General features: G+C 49.0%; 2 protein-coding genes across 8 annotated transcripts; both read left to right on the top strand.

Moving 5' to 3' along the window:
* The first annotated feature begins 174 nt into the window (after positions 1-174).
* On the top strand, positions 175-6312 carry Gtf2h4 (general transcription factor IIH subunit 4). 4 transcript variants are annotated; one of them, XM_046450818.2, is made up of 14 exons: positions 175-368; positions 967-1109; positions 1389-1493; positions 2202-2333; positions 2580-2676; positions 2770-2858; positions 3204-3315; positions 3472-3540; positions 3716-3799; positions 4002-4134; positions 4332-4462; positions 5101-5148; positions 5297-5375; positions 5993-6312. In XM_046450818.2, the coding sequence occupies exons 2-14, from the start codon at positions 970-972 to the stop codon at positions 6163-6165; spliced, it is 1392 nt and encodes a 463-aa protein (XP_046306774.1). In that variant the 5' UTR covers positions 175-368; positions 967-969; the 3' UTR covers positions 6166-6312. The 4 variants fall into 4 exon arrangements, with proteins under 4 accessions (XP_046306774.1, XP_046306773.1, XP_046306775.1 ...); XM_046450817.2 differs by having other exon boundaries at positions 175-429; XM_046450819.2 differs by lacking the exon at positions 175-368 and adding an exon at positions 373-484.
* Positions 6313-6448: 136 nt separating this feature from the next.
* Vars2 (valyl-tRNA synthetase 2, mitochondrial) lies at positions 6449-19216 on the top strand. Of its 4 annotated transcripts, XM_046450815.2 has the most exons (30): positions 6449-6541; positions 7027-7254; positions 7375-7456; positions 7577-7677; positions 7896-8017; positions 8126-8192; positions 8289-8386; positions 9281-9362; positions 9535-9654; positions 10056-10167; positions 11095-11183; positions 11983-12073; positions 12292-12419; positions 12537-12640; positions 13065-13146; positions 13464-13540; positions 13626-13701; positions 13970-14075; positions 14274-14344; positions 14448-14573; positions 14757-14861; positions 15010-15078; positions 15181-15259; positions 15382-15509; positions 15640-15792; positions 16756-16962; positions 17848-17959; positions 18117-18292; positions 18422-18550; positions 18643-19216. In XM_046450815.2, exons 2-30 carry the CDS (start codon positions 7054-7056, stop codon positions 18742-18744), a joined length of 3195 nt encoding a protein of 1064 aa, XP_046306771.1. In that variant the 5' UTR covers positions 6449-6541; positions 7027-7053; the 3' UTR covers positions 18745-19216. The 4 variants fall into 4 exon arrangements, with proteins under 4 accessions (XP_046306771.1, XP_058437420.1, XP_046306770.1 ...); XM_046450814.2 differs by lacking the exon at positions 6449-6541 and having other exon boundaries at positions 6608-7254; XM_046450816.2 differs by lacking the exons at positions 6449-6541; positions 7896-8017 and adding an exon at positions 7816-7860 and having other exon boundaries at positions 7022-7254.
* The last annotated feature ends 1800 nt before the right edge of the window (positions 19217-21016 follow it).

Genomic DNA, 21016 nt, shown 5'->3' with positions numbered 1-21016 from the left:
TACCCAGGCTTCTGGTGTTCCTGGTTCTGTCAATTAAAAGACAGCCACTCTCTTCCCCGTCTTCCCGCGGTGCCTTTTGGAAGTTGTAGTCAGACACTCCTCAGACCTGCTCCAGCACGGGCAAGGATAGGACTCTAATTCCCAGAATGCCTCGCGGCGGACAAGTGCAGCCCCTATTCTCATCCTTTCCACTCTTCCATTCCATTCCTTCCCTGCTCTCGCTTCTCTTCTGAATGTTTCACACTGGGCTCCTGTCTGAAGTTTTTCGCTCTCGCATCTTTTTCTCGCTTTTTTCACCATCCTTTCCTTTTTCTCTGGAAGCTAATGAGAGACACTGGCTCTGATTAAGCAACTGTTCAAGACCCGGGGTGCGCGAGGGGGATCGACATAGTGGTGAAGGGGCCCAAGAGGGCCAGGGTTATGAAGACAGTTGAGTGAGAGGCGAGAAGTTAGGAGATTGGACGGTGTGGTTCCCAGTGAGACGGTGAAGTAGACTTTGGGGAGGGAGGGGGATAGAGGTGGATTTAGATTTGGGAAGCATGGAGGGAAGAGGCAGTTTATTGCCATATGGGGAGGGTTGACAGAGTTGGGCTTGTCGAGTGATCTGGCTAGGAGGAGTAGAAGAGAAGCGGGGATAGTACTGGGTGTACACAAATCTCTTTGTCTCTGCTTAGCAAAGATGAGACAAGTCATTCGAATACCAAATGATTTTTCAAGTACACGGCAATTTTGAGAGAAGGACAACTGAGGGAAGACTGGAGTTTAGGGAAGAACTGGGATAAGGAAGCAGGAAAGGCAGGGAGGTTGGAGGTTGGTGAAGTTTGAGAGAAATAAGAGATAAGTGATGTGGGAGAGGAAACCTCAGAAAAGATGGGGTTATGGGCTGATGGATCTGGAAACAGAAAGATTAGGGGTGACACTGGCATGGATCATGTTGGATGTGTGTCTAACATTTGCATCCCTCAGGTGATGGAGAGCACCCCTGCAAGGGGTGGACTGAATCGAGTTCACCTACAATGCAGGAATCTACAGGAATTCTTAGGGGGCTTGAGCCCTGGGGTATTGGACCGATTGTATGGGCATCCTGCCACATGTCTGGCTGTCTTTAGGTGAGGAGACTTCTTTGTGTCAGGGATCATGGTGGGGAAATGTAATAGGGCTTTCAGACTGGAATAATTATCATGGGTAGAAGCTTAGTGGCCTAGTGATGGTAGAGGGGTATTGGAGATTACTCCCAAATGTGGAAGGCCAAAACAGATGGAGCTTGTGTGGGCAACAGGACTGGTAAAGATATGGGGATGAGATGAGATGTTTGAGAGGCACTTGAAAGCAGAGATTCAGTTATGGGACAGCTTCTGATACTAATATTTGACTTCTACCCTCTACAGGGAGCTCCCATCTTTAGCTAAAAACTGGGTGATGCGGATGCTCTTTCTGGAGCAGCCTTTGCCACAAGCTGCTGTAGCCCTGTGGGTGAAGAAGGAATTCAGCAAGTGAGTCTCTACTGCATTCTCAGCCAAACGCAAATTTCTCAACCTCTAGATTTCCCAAACTCCTGTTCTTTGGAACACTTTCAAGAAGTTTTATATATACACATATACATACACACATATACATATACATATATATGTGTATGTGCACATACATACACATATGCACATAAACACACATATGCATATATATATATATTTTTGGGGCATTGGGGATTGAACCCAGGACCTTGAGATGCACACTAAGCATGTGCTCTGCCACTGAGCTACACCCCCACTCCCTCCAGGAAATATTAATTTATTAATGGGTGTATTGCAAAACTTGTCATTAAATAAACTTTGGAAACTGTGCTATATTTTCCCTCTTGGAGAACTGGGATGTCAATAATGAGACTCTTGTAGATTGCTAGGCATTTCAGTGAAGACATTTATCTTAAGAAGGCACAATTTGGGCTGGGGTTGTGGCTCAGTGGTAAGAGTGCTTGCCTAGCATGCGTGAGGTACTGGATTCGATTCTCAGCATCCATACAAATAAATAAAATAAAGGTCCCTCAACAACTAAAAATATATATATTTAAAAAAAAGAAGGCACAATTTGACTATGTGGAACTGTTTCAAGGATCACCAGTTCAGAAAAGGCAGAAATGGAGGCCTTTATGGCTCTCTTTTTGCTCTTCAGACACCCTACTCACCTCTCTACTTCTGTTCCAGGGCTCAGGAAGAAAGTACAGGGCTGCTGAGTGGCCTCCGCATCTGGCACACCCAGCTGCTCCCTGGTGGTCTTCAGGGCTTTATTCTCAACCCCATCTTTCGCCAGAATCTCCGCATTGCCCTTCTGGGTGGGTATGTTACTTCCGTCTCTTCCTAAACTAGGCTGGGGAACTGCTAATTACATGCTGGAGGAGAACTTCTGAGGAGCCGCCTCAGAACCTTAGGGTCCTGGGACCTTTGGGAGCTCATTCAGGAATAAGTTGGACCAGATATGGCTGTAGGATGTAGGATGTATGAACCATGGGTTAAAGGTGTGAAAGGTTGAAGGGCAGCAGGAAAGAGATAGGCCTCCTTATTCTTGGCATATCCTGGCCATAGGGGGAAGGCCTGGTCTGATGACACAAGTCAACTGGGACCGGACAAGCATGCCCGGGATGTTCCCTCACTTGACAAGTACGCTGAGGAGCGATGGGAGGTGAGGACATGGGCATCTAAGTGTATTTCTACTGTGCTTCTACTTCCTGTGGTTTGTGGATACTTTGGTCTCTCTGTTGTCTTCCATTTCTAGGTAGTCTTACACTTTATGGTGGGCTCTCCCAGTGCAGCTGTCAGCCAGGATTTGGCTCAGCTCCTCAGCCAGGCTGGGCTCATGAAGAGGTGAGGAAGCCTGAGGGAGCTGCTGTGCCATCTCCTTGGGGCCCTGATAAAATAGGTGTCCAGGGTGAGTCAGGATTGGAGGGAGTTGATTGAATACATCCAGAGATACCCAGAAGAAGCATAGGAGGACACATGGAAGGTTGGGGTTGTGGCTTAGCAGTAGAGCGCTTGCCTAGCACGTCCAAGGCCCTGGGTTCGATCCTCAGCACCACATAAAAATAAATAAATAAAATGAAGATGTTGATATTGTGTCCAACCAAAAAATAAATATTTAAAAAAATGAGGACATGTGGAGATGGTAGTCTTTCTATGCATATCTTTGTCATTGTCCCTCTCTATGTCTAGTACTGAACCTGGAGAGCCACCCTGCATTACTTCTGCTGGCTTCCAATTCCTCTTGCTGGACACACCTGCCCAACTCTGGTACTTTATGTTGCAGTATCTGCAGACAGCCCAGGTGAGGAGGCCAGGGCTCCTTGCCAGCATGCTTTGATCTTCTTACATCCCACTGAGAGATAACCACCCATAGACTGTTCTCTGTTCTTTCTTCCCTGTCTTTCTCCTTCATTTTCCCCCTCCCATTTCTCATTTGTTTCTGTCTCTTTCTTCCCAGAGCCGGGGTATGGACCTAGTGGAGATTCTCTCCTTCCTCTTTCAGCTCAGCTTCTCTACTCTGGGCAAGGTAAGTAAGGGGCTAGAGGACAAGGAGATGGGAAGGGGAAGTCAGGTTGGGGCAGTAGAGTGAGAAAATAAGAAGGAACACAGAACGACCAGAGAAGGGGGAGGAGGGAATGAGTCTATGGCACTGAGGGAGGGAGGAAGGGATGTGTTTTGAAAAGGTATTACCTTTTCCCCAGGATTACTCTGTGGAGGGTATGAGTGATTCTCTGTTGAATTTCCTGCAACATCTGCGAGAGTTTGGACTTGTTTTCCAGAGGAAGGTATGAACATTCAGATACATGGCTTCTAGGGAAGTTGGGTCTTGGCACCAGCAGGAAACAGTTGCCAGGACTGAGTACTTGGGTCACTTGGGGAGGAAGTTGAAGGTTGAGGCTCTGTGCACTGGGAGGGATCTGATGTCCCAAGCAGGAAGATGTAGGGCAACTGACAGGTGACCTTTGTCTTTCCCTTTGTCCTTCCCAGAGGAAATCTCGACGTTACTATCCCACACGCCTGGCCATCAATCTCTCATCAGGTGTCTCTGGGGCTGGGGGCACTGTGCATCAGCCAGGCTTCATTGTCGTGGAAACCAACTACCGACTATATGCCTACACGGGTGAGACTGGACAGAGGGAGAGCAGATTAACGGTGGGAGTGGGAGGGGAAGGAAATGGGAGGGGATGCAGTTTATGTTTACATTTACTGGTGGTTTACAGAGCTTTCTGATATTTCTCCTCATGTTTGGGGGAAGGGCTCAAGGGAGTCCGAATATGAGGGTAGCTTCCTTATCTTCTCTTCCTATCCCTGGGTCAGAGTCGGAGCTGCAGATTGCCCTCATTGCCCTCTTCTCTGAGATGCTCTATCGCTTCCCCAACATGGTTGTGGCACAGGTGACCCGGGAGAGTGTGCAGCAGGCCATTGCCAGTGGCATCACAGCCCAGCAGGTATCCCCACTTGGGGGACACAGAGGTGTGAAGATGGGCTGTTTGTGGGCCTTGGGGTATAGAGTGGCCCATCATGGAAGGCTAGCCTCAAGTCTGTCACAGTTGTGGTGATGAGTTGTCTGTGTTTGAGCACAAGGAATGTAAGGAGAAATCAAGGCCTTAGTTGTGGGAATAGGGAGACCCTTGAGGGAGAAATACATGGAGGGAGAAGGTATAGCTCTGGATTTGTGCTTCAGCACCATTATTTCTAGCTGTGTAAACTGATCATAGTTGCCTTACCTTTGAGTCTCAGTCTCCCCAGATGGTGATATTTCTCAGCTCACAGGGTTGTTGGGAGGATTCAGTGGAAGACTAGAGGTAAAGCTTTTAACTTGAAGTCTGTTGAGCAGTAAGTGCTCAAAATATAGTAGCTACTGCTATTTTAAAGAAAGAATAAATAAGACTATGGAAAGAGCAAATGTGCCAGAGAAGGAATAGCAGACATGACCAGTGGGAGCAGCAACTTGGGATAACAGCTGAACAGGAATGGGTTGAGTAGAGTTAAGTAGAGTTAAGAGTGTTCGGAGACAGGTGAGAGCTCTGATGACTTTTCTGCCCTCTCGCTTGAGCCTTCATCTCATTTTTGTCTGTTTTCCTAGATAATCCATTTCCTAAGGACAAGGGCTCACCCAGTGATGCTCAAACAGGTATGGACAAGTACCAATAAGCCAGGGGGCTGGCACCTGGCAGATGATGGAAAAGAAAAAGGGTCCAAATCTTGGGGATGATTAGAGGGCTGGGGTTGTTTGGGGCAGTATTTTTTAAATCCCTACAGCCTACTCTTTGCTTCTGCAGACCCCTGTGTTGCCCCCTACCATCACTGACCAGATTCGTCTGTGGGAGCTAGAAAGGGACAGACTGCGGTTCACTGAGGGTGAGTAGCTTCTCGAGTTTAAGTCATTGGCCAAAGGAATGGCAGTCTTGATGAGCAGAGGAGTTTTTGTGCATTTCATTTTTTGTGCACTGCACAGAAAGGGAGAGAAAATCTGACAAGACACTTTTTTGGGGGATGGAGTGTGGCAGGGGTGAATTAGTAGCAATAAAAAAAATTGACCCAGGGGCTGGGGTTGTGGCTCAGTGGTAGAGCATTTGCCTGGCATGTGCAAGGCCCTGGGTTCAATTCACAGCACCTCATATAAATAAATAAAATAAAGGTATTGTGTCCATCTACAACTAAAAAATAAATTTTTTTAAAAAAATTGATCCAAATCAGTGCAGTGTGGATTAGACTGAGAGAGAAAGTGGGAGGCTTAATTCAGTCATTTTCCTGGGTGTCATGGACCTTCACGGGTTTTCTTATTGTTTTATATTGACTTTCTGAATATGGCTGGAGAACACTAGTGTTAAGGCCCTGGGCAGACAAGGATAGACAATTGTTTTTAAAAATCGCTGTGGGGCAAGCAAAGAGGTGCCTTAAGACTCCTGGGGCTAAATAAAGGGTCTCCAGCCTCATTCTCTTCCCCTCTTCCCCTCCTGTCCTGCCGACCCCAGGTGTCCTGTATAACCAGTTCCTGTCGCAAGTGGACTTTGAGCTGCTGCTGGCACACGCACGGGAGCTGGGCGTGCTCGTGTTCGAGAACTCAGCTAAACGACTCATGGTGGTGACCCCTGCCGGGCACAGTGACGTGAAGCGCTTCTGGAAGCGGCAGAAGCACAGCTCCTGAAAGAGTTTAATCCACCACGGACCTGGGCGGGCGGGACCGGGCTGGGCGGGCAAGACGGCCGTGTGACGGAGGGCGCGGCCTCACAACTCAGGTGTTTTTTTATTTACACGCCAGGGCTTATCTTGTTTAATAAAATTGTGGAAATGAGCTCTGCGGCTGGCTCGCATCACTTCCTCGCGGGCTTCCCCTGCCGCACTGTACCGGTTCCTTGGCTCCGGCTGCCATAAGCCTTGCAGGTGGCGGGAGGACAGCTTCCGCGCATGCGCCTCGCGGGGCCCCGCCTCCTAGTGCGCGGGGCTTGCCGGGCACGTTCCAGGGTCCGTACGCCGGCGCCTGTCACCGCGGGGCGCCCTGGGATAGCGGTGGGGTCGCGGGGGTGAGCGTGCAATGGGGTGTCTCCCAGGAGGTGGGAGGGGCAGCGGGGTCTGGCGCACAATGTGGGCCTAGCAGAAGGACTGGTCCGCGCGGGCTGGGGATCTATGGGTGGCGCCAGGGCAGGCGGTGAGCCTAGTGTCTGTGGCGGGGCTTCTTACCCGCTCCTAGGCGCGCGGATGCTCATCACCTCTCAAACTATTGAAACCTCTCTGTTCCTTGTGTCAGCGGTCAGCGTCGTGACGCAGATGCATAGGTCGAGGGGCAGAGACTCTCCGACCCTGCTCCAGAAGCGCCCTAGTCTCCATGGCTGCAGGGTCCGGTATCTCTCGATACAACGTACTCAGGCACTTAAGGAGGCAGAGTTGTGTGGAAGGAGATAGAATGAGAGAGCACTGCTAGGAGGAGGCAGGAAATAAGGGAATGACTGGTGGGTGTGACTCTGTAGCATCCCGGAATCCTTATGTGCTCTCTGTCTATCCAAAACAGATCTTGACCTCTTCCCAAACACTACTCATGCCTCATTTGCCTCTGGCTTCTTTTCGACCACCACTGTGGGGCCTGAGGCCCTCATGGGGCCTCCCTAGGCCCCATTCCCTTTCTACACAGTCAGAGCCCTATGGATCTTCCCTTTCCCGGAGGAACCGTGAAGCCAAACAGAAGCGTCTGCGGGAGAAGCAGGCGGCTCTGGAGGCTGGACTTGCAGGGAAGAGCAAGGTTAGAAGTCAGTCTGTCCTTGGGTTTGAAACTTGGAAGGGGGCTGGAGGAGACGACTGGGATCCAGATGGCTGAGGTATACTGGGAATTACAAATTCTTTTTCTGTTCCATCCCACCAGTCATCTGCAGAATCCACTAAAGCCTGGAGTCCTAAAGAGATACTATTGTATGAAATCCCTACAAAACCTGGTGAAAAGAAAGGTAACCAGGGAATCTGAAGGCCGTCTCTCATATTTTTGTTGCCCATTTGGTCTGTTGAAATGCAGCCTGGAAGAAAGTTAAATAGTTAGTGGACTCTCTTTTGCCCTTCTGCTTCCACAGATGTTTCTGGGCCTCTGCCTCCTGCTTACAGCCCACGATATGTTGAGGCTGCCTGGTACCCGTGGTGGGTGCGAGAGGGCTTCTTCAAACCAGAATACCAGGTTAGTGTCCTGAAGAGAGGGTTACTAAATGGTTCCCAGGACAGAGTGGCCTTTGAGGTTGGGCACAATAGCCTCTGAATTGAGCTCATATTTCATAGCTTTCTTTTTTTGGCCTCACATTTTCTTGTTATTTCCTAGAAGTTCTTTCTGCATTGGAGGCACCAGAGGGTGCTATTGCCCCAGGTAATGTCCAGTCCTCTCCTTTGACTTTCTTCTAGGCACAACTGCCCCAGGCTACAGGGGAGACCTTTTCCATGTGTATCCCACCTCCCAATGTCACTGGTTCCCTGCACATCGGCCATGCACTCACAGTGGCCATACAGGATGCCCTCGTGCGCTGGTGAGGGGAATGGGGACTGCAGTTCTTGGAGGGGAAATAAAAAGTGCAGGAATGAATGAAAATAACCATGTGAACTCAGGGTCTCAAGTGAGGGTATTTCTGTTTCAGGCACCGGATGCGGGGAGATCAAGTGCTGTGGGTTCCTGGCTCAGATCATGCAGGAATTGCTACACAAGTAGGTCTTTTTGTCATTTTCATTTTCTCAGGCAAAAGTGGTATCTTCTCCAAAAACAACTTGATTTGTTATGCATTTGCCTTACACCTACTGCAGGCTGTGGTGGAGAAACAACTGTGGAAGGAGCAGGGAGTGAGGAGACACGAGCTGAGCCGAGAAGACTTCCTTAGGGTGGTGTGGCAGTGGAAGGAGGCGTGAGTGTGATGATCTGGGTTGCAGGGGCCACCCAGTGTTGGCAGGTTGAGCTCTGGTTTTCCACTACTGTCTCTCCTAACTTGTAGACCTCAGTTCATCTCAACACAGTTCTCACTTTTCAGAGATGGGAACTCTGAAACCCCTTAGTATTGGGTGAAGTCTCTTAGCTTTGTATGTGTATATGTATGTATTTTATATACATCAGAATGTATATGTTTGAGCTGAGCATGCCTGTAATCCCAGTGACTCAGGAGGCTGAGGCAGGAGCATTGCAAGTTTAAGGCCAGCTGTAGCAATTTAGCAGCCCTTTAGCAACTTAGTGAGACTCATTCTCATAAAAAGGGCAGGGGATGTGATTCAGTGGTAAAGTGTCCCTGGATTCAATCCCCAGTATCAAAAAGAAAAAAAAAAAAAGATGTGTTTGTTTGTATATTTGTATAGATGTTTGTGTATATGTGTGTGTGTGTGTGTGTGTATATATATATATATATATATATATATATATATATATATATATTCTGTCTACTTATTTCACTTTCTCACTTTCTCTTGCTTAGATTTCATCACCTCTCCTACTTGCCCATTCCCAACTTCCAGACCCTTAAAATTTCTCTCATTCTTCTAGGTCTTTTATCACTTGCTGTTTTCTCTGTGCAGCTTTCTTGGATTTTCCACAGATTGGCTTCCCCTCCTCTGTTATGTTTCTTTTAATGTCCTAGAAAGCCCTCCACTTGGTTTGTGGGTCTGTTTCCATCAGCTTCTAGAGGCTAGATGATTTGTGTTATATGCTCTTTTGTTTTCCTCCAATACTTGGTGTTGGTGGAGGCAGCATTGGGCCTGGTACCTAGAAGGTCTTGGGATATGTCTGCTGACAGGTATTTCTCTGGGTGCAGGAAAGGAGGAGAGATTTATGAGCAGCTGCGTGCTCTGGGTGCCTCCCTGGATTGGGATCGAGAGTGTTTTACCATGGATGCTGTGAGTGTCCTACACTGGGGTCTCTGTGGATGTTGGAGGGGAGTGTGGTTAGAGATCTGTGTGGGAGGGGGCTTATTGAGTATATTGGGAAAGGGAAGTAGAAGTGACCAGGTCCCTGAAGGGAGACATTCTGAGAAGGGGCCGCTAGATGTGGACACTCAGGTCATTCTAGGGCTCCTCAGTGGCTGTGACCGAAGCTTTTGTGCGACTCTACAATGCAGGATTGTTGTACCGGAACTGTCAGCTTGTCAACTGGTCGTGTGCTTTAAGATCAGCTATCTCGGATATTGAGGTGAGGCAGAAGAAGAGAAGCAGGTTTGTGAGAGCTCTGAGGCAGGGTAGGCAAGTAGTTAAGAGCTCAGACTCTGGAGCCAGACTGCTTGGATTCAAATCTGCCACAACCAGCTATGTGACTTTTGTCATGCTATTTAACCTCTTTCAGTCTCTACTTCCTTAACCTATAAATCAGAGAGATGGAATGCCTGCCTTGTGGGACTGTTGTAAAGTTTAGATGAGAATTTGTGCTTAGGTGCTCAGTGAATATTTACTCTAACAAAATTTGGGTGAGGGTAAAGGGAGGTGGCTCTTCTGAATGGGATTTAGATGGATTATAGGGAGGTTGGGGCATAAATATCAGTGGGGAGAGGAATTCTAGGTGTGAGCTTTACAGAGAGGCTGCCTTGACCTCTCCAGGTAGAGAGTCGGTCCCTCCCAGGCCGCACGGAGCTCCGACTGCCCGGCTGCCCCACTCCTGTGTCTTTTGGTCTCCTTGTTTTTGTCGCCTTCCCTGTGGATGGAGAGGCTGGTAAGTGTGCTCCTCTGAAGGATTGCCCACTTTCCTCCAGCCCATGTTGGGCTGTGTGGTGCCCTAGTAGAGTTTGCACCATTGTGGACACTTACCTAGGTACTATGGGGATTAAGAAAAGCATAAATGGGGGTTGGAGGTATAACTCAGTGGTAGAGCAGTTGCCTAGCACATTTGAGGTACTGGGTTATATCAGCACTGCATCAAAATAAATAAATAAAATAAAGATATTGTTCTTCAACTAAAAAAAAAAAAATTAAAAAGCATAAAAAAAAAAGAGGGCTGGAGCTGTAGTTCAGTGGCAGAGTACTTGCCTAGCATGTATGTGTAAGGCACTGGGTTCAATCCTTAGCACCACATAAAAATGAAATAAAACAAAGGCACGCTATTCATCTATAACTACAAAAAAAATTAAAAAAAAAGAAAAAAGAAAAGCATATTTGGCCTTGCCTTTTGGGAACTTAGTGTAATTTTGCAGGAGTCTGCTACTCAGGAAGAGACAAAGAATCAGTTGTAGTTCAGAAAAGGGGGAGAGAGATGAGCAGAATAATCTGAGGAAGTGTTTTGCAGGGGGTCTGGTGCTAGCCATGGAGAAGGCACAGCATTTGCAGTTAGGATCTGAGACACCCTTGGGTCCTCTGGGTGCCCAGCAGGATTCTGATTGCTTTTATTAATGCTATCCCCACTTCTCCTGTCTAGTTATTGAGGATTCCTTTCTACCAATACCGCTCAGGCCTCTGGTCATGTGCTTACAGGAAACCTGGGCCCATGTAGACATGCCTTCTAATTCTCTGTTATTTTGAGGAGCCTGTTGACCTTGTCTGCTTCCTTCCCTTGCCAATTCCAGTTCTCCTGGCTTTAATTGTGTTGGGAGTGAAGGGTGAGGGTAATGACCAACTGTAAGTGCTTGAATGTTTTTGTCTTCAGATGCAGAGGTCATAGTAGGAACCACGAGGCCAGAGACATTGCCTGGAGATGTGGCTGTGGCCATTCACCCTGAGGACTCCAGATACACAGTAATTAATACAAAATGTGCTGCCTGCACAATAGCCCTCCTGCCCCCATGGTTAACCCTCCTTTCTCTGAAGATGCTGGCTTTTACTCTCCTCTTCCTACTTCTGTTTGTAAGACTTTTTCTTTCATTCCAGCTTGGCAGTGGCTATGACCCTGTTCCCTTCTCATGTTGTGCTTTTTCTCAGCTCTTAGTGTTGACTATAGTGGCCCATCGACCAAATCTAGCTACTGCCTATTTTTGCCTGGGGATTGAACCCAGGGGCATTTCACCATTGAGCTACACCCCCAGTTCTTTTTATTTTTTATTTTGAGACAGGGTCTCACTAAGTTGGTAATGGTCTCATTAAATTGTCAAGGTAGGCCTTGAACTTGTGATCTTCCTGTCTTGGCCTCCCAGGTCATTACTGTGCCCAGCTTGCTATTTTTGTATGAATAACATTAATTTGTTTATGTATTATCTATGGCTTCTGTTGTATTTAATTTTATTTAATTGTATTTAGTTTCATTTAATTTTGCCACACTGACAGTGGCAGCATGGAGTAATTTTTCAGAGACTAATTTTTTTCTCCCCTTTTTCTAAATTTTTTAACTGATACTCAGAGACTAAATTTGCCTCTTGGCTCCAAAGCCTAAAATATTTACTGTTTGGCTCCTGAAAGAAAAGTTGGCTGACCTTGCTCTAGTTCTTTACCTTCTGGTTTCCACCCTCTTGTTCCCAAGTTTCTCATGCCCAGACCTGTCCTTCCCGTAACATGTGCCTATCCCTGTTCCTGATTGCCTATCTTTATCCCTTCCCTTCAGCATCTACATGGACGACAGCTTCGCCATCCCTTGACAGGACATCTTCTTCCACTCATCACAGACACTGCTGTTCAGCCACATATGGGCACAGGTGAGCAGAGGCCAGGGGTTGGGAGGGAGGTGCCCTGGGGGAGAGGGGAGTGAACTAGGAGAAGGAAGGAAGTAGAGGAGTGAAATCTGAATGGGTAGAGGGGAAGGAACAGGAGGTAGACAGAAGATGGGAGGCATGGGGAGGTGTGGGTGATGATGCATCTGGAAAACCAAAGGCCAAGGTCAGGATCAATGCTCACTGCAGTTGTGCTCCCCCAGGGGCAGTGAAGGTGACTCCTGCTCATAGTCCTGCTGATGCTGAGATGGGGGCCCGACATGGCTTGAGTCCCCTGAGTGTCATTGCGGAGGATGGGACCATGACTTCTCTCTGTGGGGACTGGCTGCAGGTGGGACCAATCTTGGTGTTAATCCATCCTCTGGGGGCACTCTCTGCCCTGCCTTCCTTTCCCATTTTCTTGTTTCTCTAAGGCCTTTAATGTTTGCTGTCTCCATTTTCTCCCTAGGGTCTTCACCGATTTGTGGCCCGGGAAAAGATTATGTCTGCGTTGAGGGAGCGGGGCCTGTTCCGGGGTCTCCAGGAACACCCCATGGTGTTGCCAATCTGCAGGTAGTCCTGCTTTAAACTCCTTTACTAAGGGCCATGCCCAAAAGGGAGTAGATGAAGATTAAGAGTGTCAACGGGATGGGCTCTGCACCCTATGTTAGAATACAGGTTCTGAGCTGGATGTAGTGGCACACTCCTATGATCTGAGCTACTCAGGAGGCTAAGGCAGGATGATTGCAAGTTGAAAGGCAGCCTTAGCAACTTAGTAAGACCCTATCTCAAAATAAAAAATAGAAAGGTCTGGGGATGTAGCTCAGTGGTAGAACCCCTCCCCCCCAACCAGTACTGGAGGAAAAAAGCAAAAAACAGGTACTCTGTTGGTTTTATTCATTGCTATATTCTCAGTACTGAGGGCCTGGCATGGAGTAGAGTCCCTGGGAGAAGGTGCAGGGCTTGCAGAATGATGGGATCACTGTTTACCTTTCAGCCGTTCTGGGGACGTGGTAGAATACCTACTCAAGAGCCAGTGGTTTGTCCGCTGCCGGGAAATGGGGGACCGAGCTGCCAAGGTGAGGCTGCAGTATGAGGAACAACTGGCCCTGGGAATGGGGAGCTCTCTGATAATTGGGATGAAGAAACTAGAGGCCAGAGAACTTCCTGCCCCAAAGATCTATAGCTGTGGTAATTGAGGGGAATGATGTGTGGGATAGAGACAAGATGGCCCATGGAGGGCTGGCTTGTAGTCTCACTCAAGCCCAGAATCTCCTCAGAAAGCTTTTGAGGTCCTTTCTGAATTTTAAAACCACTTCAGAGGCAACCTGTCTCATCCCAGGAGGTGTGGGCATACAGGAAGGGGAGCATTGGTTAAAGGCCTTTTCCCTTCTAGGCTGTGGAGTCAGGGGCCCTGGAGCTGTCTCCCTCCTTCCACCAGAAGAGCTGGCAGCATTGGTTTGCCCACATTGGGTAAGGGTCAGAGGAGCTCTCGTGGAGATGGATGGAGATCCTCTTCATATGCTGAAACATCACTGATGTCCTCTCTTCTTGGCAGAGACTGGTGTGTTTCCCGGCAGCTGTGGTGGGGTCATCAGATTCCAGCCTACTTGGTCATCGGGGAGCATGTGAAGGTTGGTAGGAGGAAGCTGGGTGTGGAGGAAAGAGCCATAGCCAGGAGTCAGAGGACTGCCAGTCCCAGCACCTGCCTCTTGATGTGTTTTATGGTCTTGGTCACGTAGCCTCATGTGGCAAAGGCTCCCTGAATCGGAGTTTCTTCCTCTCGCCGCCCAGAGGGGACCAGTCATTCTAAGACACTGGAGAGAACATGAAGACTAAGAGACATTTTATGCCTGTCTATTGTTATTTGTCCTCGATCTCCCCCACCCCCTAATTTTTCAGGATGACAGGGAGGACTGTTGGGTGGTTGCACGTTCAGAGGCTGAGGCCAGAGAGGTAGCAGCAGAACTGACAGGGAGACCAGGCGCAGAGCTGACCCTGGAGAGGGGTGAGTGCTTGAGCCTGAGGGGAGGGCAGGATGGCTGGGTCTTTCAGCTGGAGAGGTGGGGTTGGGCAAGCTGGAAATGGAGTAACAAGTAAGCCCCCTGTTCTCTGGGGTGTGTTGGCCTGCAGGGATGGGCATCAGTGGTTTGAGGTGCTAGATGCTGAGGTTCCAATTGTCCCCAAACCCTATTCTGTTTCCCAGACCCCGATGTCCTGGACACGTGGTTCTCTTCAGCTCTTTTCCCTTTTTCTGCCCTGGGCTGGCCCCAAGAGGTGAGGTGGAGATAATGAAGAAAGTGGACAGCTGGGCCCCCACAGAGTTGAGAAGAGCCCAGGCGAGGGCTTGGGCTTCTTACTATTTATGTCTTCCTCCTAGACCCCAGACCTTGCTCGTTTCTACCCACTGTCGCTTTTGGAAACCGGCAGTGATCTCCTGCTGTTCTGGGTGGGCCGCATGGTCATGCTGGGGACCCAGCTCACTGGGCAGCTCCCCTTCAGCAGGGTAACAGTCTTTCAATGCCCTTCCCTTGTTGTAGATCCCCAGGTTTCCCCAAACCTCTCCTTCCTTCTAGCTCCTGATACATTTTCTGTGTTCCCTTTTTTCTGATCCACTGCCTACCCTAACCATAAAGTATAGAGGCCAGAAAGATCTGAGCTCCTCTGCTGACCTCTTCTATCCCCCTAGGTACTTCTTCATTCCATGGTTCGGGACAGGCAGGGCAGGAAAATGAGCAAGTCCCTGGGGAATGTTCTGGACCCACGGGACATCATCAGTGGGGTGGAGCTACAGGTGAGAATGAATGCCCTGGCTTGGGAGTTGGGGGAATCTGAGGAGAGGGGCCAGCTGGAAGGGATAAGAGGGGTGAGGGACAGCAGGTGTGAGTCTTAATAGGGGCAGGCTTTTGACCTAGGTCAGTGGCCTCCTCATGCATCCCCAGGTGCTACAGGAGAAGCTGAGAGATGGGAACTTGGATCCTGCAGAGCTGGCCATTGCAGCTGCAGCACAGGTGAGATGCCACGCCTGCCCATCTGAGCCTCTAGTTCAAGGGTTTCCTCTGCAGCCCCTACTTTAGCCCTGTAACATCTGTCACCATCTTTTTCCTCTGCAGAAAAAGGACTTTCCTCATGGGATCCCTGAGTGTGGGACAGATGCCCTGAGATTTGCACTGTGCTCCCATGGAGCCCTGGGTGAGCCTGGGGTGGTGGACTGGGCGTAAGGCAGCCAGATACCTGTGCAAGAGAGGCAGGCAGGATCTGGGATTTCCCATGCTGCTGCCCACATAAAAACTCCTTTGTTCTCTTCCCTCCAGGGGGCGACCTGCACCTGTCTGTCTCTGAGGTCCTAAGCTGCCGCCATTTCTGCAACAAGATCTGGAATGCCCTGCGCTTTATCCTCAATGCCCTAGGGGAGAACTTTGTACCTCAGCCTGCAGAGCATGTGAGATACAGGAGTGGTGCTTGGAGTGGGGAAGGTCTCATATCCAAAGGCTGAAGGAGCACCTCCAAGGAGAGGAAGTAGGGGAGTGGGAGGTCGATCCATCTGGCTCCTGATCTCCCTCTGCCCACAGATCTCTCCCTCCTCTCCCATGGACACCTGGATGCTCAGCCGCCTGGCCCTTGCTGCCCAGGAGTGTGAGCGGGGTTTCCTCACGAGGGAGCTCTCACTCGTCACTCACACCCTGCACCACTTCTGGCTCCATGACCTCTGTGATGTCTACCTGGTGAGTGGCCAGTTCAAGGCTTGGCCAATGGTAGTACTCCAGTGAGTGGCACTCCTGTTAGTTTCTGCTGAAATTGGGGCCAGTGGCCAAAAATGAGTTAACAAATTCTTACTTTTCCTTAGATAGGAAAGGAAGGTCCAGGGGGTTCCTAGCTCCCATCTTCCTTGGAACTGGCCTGTGTAGCACAGCCACTGTCAAGCCAGGTACTTGCTGTGGCAAGATAGGAGGAAGGGAGACTTCTAGAAAAAAGTTTCACAAATCAGTGTTGGAAGGCAAGGGGAATTTTTTTTCCCCCCCATGATTGCTTTATTTAGACTATGGGCAGGTTGGGTGCTGTGAGTGGCCTGGGAGGAGAGAGTTGTAGACCAGGGCTCCTGCCTCAGTGCCCCACCTCACCAAGAGGGCTTGTTGACCACAGATTCCTGTCCACACCCAGCAGCTCCTTCAGTGGGTTAGGCTGGATCTTGAAAATGTTCATTTCTTGTCCCAGGGGATGCTGCTGGCTGTGGACCAAGTAGTAGCTTACTGTTTCTTAACATTATTAAAATAAGGTTAAGACTGATGATGTGGCTCAGTGGTAGAGTGCTTGTCTAGCTTGTACAGGGTTCAGAGCTCAATTCCCAGCACCTCATAAATAAATGAGTAAATAAGAAAAATTTAAAAATACAATGAGGTTGAATAAGCTAAAAACTGATTCTCCCCCTTCCCCAAACTACACATCTCCCTGGAAATCTTATTCTTGCCCACTGGTGAGAATTATTGTCCTGGATTTCCCCTCTTCATGTTCTCTAGTATATGTCTAGGGATAGCTAGTGGTCTCAGACATGCTAGGTGCTCCTGCTTGTCCCTCTCTCCAAGAAACTGTTTCTGCTGGCTCCCAGAGCTCCCCACGGGTATGCTAGCAACTGTGGGGGGAAGGATGTGTCTGTGGCCTATCCTCTGATCTCTTGACTTCCTCCTTAGGAAGCTGTGAAGCCAGTGCTGTCACACATACCCCGCCCCTCAGAGCCTCCTCAGGTCCTGTTCTCCTGCGCAGATGTTGGTCTCCGCCTCCTTGCCCCACTGATGCCTTTCCTGGCTGAAGAGCTCTGGCAGAGGCTGCCTCCCAGGGTTGGCAGTCCCCCTCCCCCCAGTGTCTCTGTGGCCCCTTACCCCAGTGCCTGCAGTTTGGTGAGTCACAGACATGGTACCTTGGAATGGGACTCCTGATCAAAGTTGGGAGCAGCCTTATAGGGTTCACTGTGGGGTTACTGCTGTGTGGCTTGTTCTTTCTGTGAGTGTTTGGGAGGATGGTTCCTGCCAGATTGCTGGTAAAACTCCAGGGTCTTGAGGAGCAGTGTTAACATAATGGTCAAGAGTAGGACCTTTGGTAGACTAATACTATGTGACTGTGCTTCAGTTTCCCTTATCTTTAAACTGGTGATAGTAATAGTATATGCCTTGGTTGTGATAAAGGTTAGATGAGGTAGTAATAGATTATCAACATAATTTCAGCAGCTTTTTTTTGGGGTAATGGGGATTGAACTCTGGGGCACTCGACCACTGAGCCACATCCCCAGCCCTGTTTTGTATTTTATTTTGGGACAGGATCTCACTGAGTTGCTTAGCACCTCGCTATTGCTGAGGCTGATTTAAACTTGCGATCCTCCTGCCTCAACTTCCTGAGCCACTGGGATTACAGGCATGCACAACCACGTCCGGCTATCTCAGTAGCTTTCATAACTTAAGAGTGATAAGCACTACAGATTCACCCAAAAATTATTTTAAAGTTTGTTTATTTTGGTATTTATTTGGAATTTTGAATAGTGTTTTAAATTTTAATTTAGGTTTGGTTATTGGCTATCTTCAGTCAGAGCAACTAAACAGTCATCAAACCTTAGATGGCTCCTCACTTGCTACCATATTCCTGGAAGTGGAGCATTTTATGTGCTGTTGAGAACAGATCGGTTGCCCTAAGGAGATGGGTGGGCATGGATGGGGTGAGGATACAGCCAGTAATGTTGATGCTGAATCTCCTGGGAGCCCCTTTGCCAATGCTGGTTCCCCCCTTGCCAGGAACACTGGCGCCAGCCCGAAATTGAGCAACATTTCTCCAAGGTGCAGGATGCTGTGCAGGTGCTGAGGGCTCTCCGAGCCACCTACCAGCTCACCAAAGCCCGGCCTCGAGGTGAGGTGGCTCCTGAATACCTGGGTGTCTGCAGGAAGAAGGGATTGATGGGGGAAGAGAACAGCCTGGAGGTCAGACCCCAGGGTCTGGATGTACAGGATGGAAAGTGAGACAGGAGCAGCTGATGTTGGAGCCGTGTCATTCTCTCCTTCTCCAGTGCTGCTGCAGAGCTCGGAGCCAGGGGAGCAGGGTCTCTTCCAGGCCTTCCTGGAGCCCCTGGGCACCCTGGGCCATTGTGGGGCTGTTGGTCTCCTACCACCAGATGCAGCGGCTCCCTCTGGCTGGGCCCAGGCCCCACTCAGTGACACCATCCAGGTCTACATGGAGCTTCAGGTGACCAGAGGGGCCTGGAGGGATTGAGAAGAATGCTGGGTGGAAGGGAACAACTGAGGAAGAGGTGGAGAAGGTGGAGGCCTGGGCAAGCTGCAGATGTCTCAGCCTTTTTTCCCTGTTCTTCCCCAGGGCCTGGTGGACCCCCAGACCCAGTTACCTCTGCTAGCTGCCCGAAGGCACAAGTTGCAAAAGCAGTTTGATGGCCTCATGGCCCGGACCCCATCAGAAGGGGAGGCAGAGACCCGGAGGCAGCGAAGGGTGAGGCTTGGGGTGGCCACCCTGGAAACCTGAGTTCTGGAGGGAGCTTGGGCTGGGAGGATGAACTGTATCCTCACCTTCTCCTCTTACAGCTTTCCTCCCTCCGCCTGGAATTGTCAAAACTGGACCAGGCAGCCTCTCACCTCCAGCAGCTGATGAATGAGTCTCCTAGCCCCAGGAGCTGTGAGCTCTAACTCACCAGCCCTTCAGTCCTTCTTCCTAGACATGTATCTGGGGACAGCAGATCTGTCAGTGGTTAGGGTCTGATGGGAACTCAGACTAGTGGTCCACCTTTCTCATTTTGTAAACGAGGAAGCAGACTGGCCTGGTCACCATGACTGGTATCTCAAGATGCACGGGTTACCCCCTGACCTTACACTTGCTCAGGGTTATCCAGGACATTTGGGAATGAGGAATTCAGATAAACTTTTAAAATCTCAAGAGTTAGATAGCAGTGGCACATACCTGTAATCCCAGTTACTGGGGAGGCTGAGGTAGGAGGATTGCAAGTTCATGGCCAGCCTGGGCATCTTAGTAAGATCCTGTCACAAAATAAAAAATAATAATAATAGGAGCTATAGATGTAGCTCAGTGATGGAGTGCCCCTGGGTTCAGTCCCTAGTACTGAAACAAACAAACAAATAAATAAATAAAATCCCAAACACATTTGCCTGTGGTCCTTTTTTCCTCTTTCCCTTAATGGTGACTTTCTTGCCTGTCCATTATTCCTTGACAGCCTGGTCTGGAGATGAAGGCTACCTGTAAATGATACTTATTTAGGTCTTTTGACTGCATGGGAGTATGGGTGCTGGGTGGCACCTGTCTTGCTGAGGGAAGCTTTCCAGTGGTGGGGCAGGGCACAGGCTCAATGACCATGGCCCAACCCACTGGCAGTGTCCTGGCTGCTTCAGGGACTTCCTTCAGCCTGCAGGGCTGTAGGGTGCATTGGGAGTTATGTGCCTTCTACCTTTTGTGCAACTGAGACCTGAGCACCACAGTCACAGTGCTCAAACCCTGACTGAGTTATGTGCAGATACACAACTAGCCACCCTTCCCACCCCAAACACCCTTGTCTCATATCAGCGGAATTAGAAGTACTAGCCCTTCTGCACCCAAATTCCATTCTATTCAGCAGCTCTAAGTTGCTATTTGTGGCAAGTTGATCATGGGCTGGGTCCTTCATGGTGCTCCAGGTATAATACCATTTAATCCTACCAAGCACCTCATGAAGTGGGCGTTAGCTTCATTCTGGAGATAAAGAAACGTACTCAGACTGAAAGTAACTTATCCAAGGTATCAATGGGGATTTAACCCAATTTATTTAACCTTATAACTTGCAGGTCCTTTCTGGATGCTGGAATCAAACCTCCTAATGGGGATTTAGATAAGATGGATGTTTCTCTTTCTGGGCATAAGTAGAAGAGAGTTTTGCAATAATGGGAGTCCATGTCCATTTTAATCCTATTTTCCTACCATTCTGATATGCTTTCTGTGTCCAAGATCTGCTCCAGCTCCTACCACCATGTCTGTGTCCCTCCCTGGAGGGAAGAGAGAAAGAAGGGGTGAGCAGTCCCCTATTTCTTTTCCCCAGGTTTGACAAGTTTTTCTTGATGCCTACTATGTGCTGGTACCTATCAGAAATAAGTAACATGGGTCAATAAGTAAATGATACAGCATTTTTTGAAAGTTATAATGTTAATAGGGGAAGAAAGGGTAGAATAGGGTAAAGGGACTTGAATGTGTTGTGTAGAAGGCAACTCTGTAATATTAAATAGGGGAGCAGGGTTGATCTTATGAAAGCGAAGTTTGAGCAAAGACTTGTGGCAGGTGTGGGAATTAGCCAAGTGAATGTCTCAGGTAAAATGTTCTAGATGATGTGAAAAGCCAGAGCTTGTGTGGACATGCCCATGGTGCTCAGAGTAGCAAGGAGGCCAGTGTGTGGGGCACAGCCAGCTCAGGGAGGCTCAGGGAGGTGAAGTCACCAGCTGAGGGAGGCAGTGAGGAATAGGGAAGGCTCAGGATCTTTCAAGGCTGTAATGTCCAAAATGGTTGACTATTTAATACAATTGAAATGAAATAAAATGAGACATTCAGTTCCTTAGTCACACTAGTCACATTTCAGTTGTTTAATATCCATAGGTGGCCAGTGGCTACTACATGGTCAGCATAGTTATAAAACATTTCCATCACCGCAGAAAGTTCTTTGTAGATGAGTGTGGTGGTGCATGCCTGTAATCCCAGTGGCTCAGGAGGCTGATGCAGGAGGATCACAAGTTCAAAGCCAGCCTCAGCAATCGTGAGGCACTAAGCAACTCAAGTGAGACCCTGTCTCTAAATAAAATACAAAATAGGGCTGGGGATGTGGCTCAGTGGTTGAGTGCCCCTGAGTTCAATTCCTGGTACACCCTCCTCCAAAAAAAATTCTGTTGGAAAAAACATTGTATTGTAGGTAGTTTTAAAACCTGA

Source organism: Marmota monax, unplaced genomic scaffold (genome assembly GCF_021218885.2).
Source record: "Marmota monax isolate L192 unplaced genomic scaffold, Marmota_monax_Labrador192_F-V1.1 WCK01_AAM20220418_F8-fsc00474, whole genome shotgun sequence".
Taxonomy (NCBI): domain Eukaryota; kingdom Metazoa; phylum Chordata; class Mammalia; order Rodentia; family Sciuridae; genus Marmota; species Marmota monax.
This window is presented reverse-complemented; position numbering and strand designations above follow the sequence as displayed.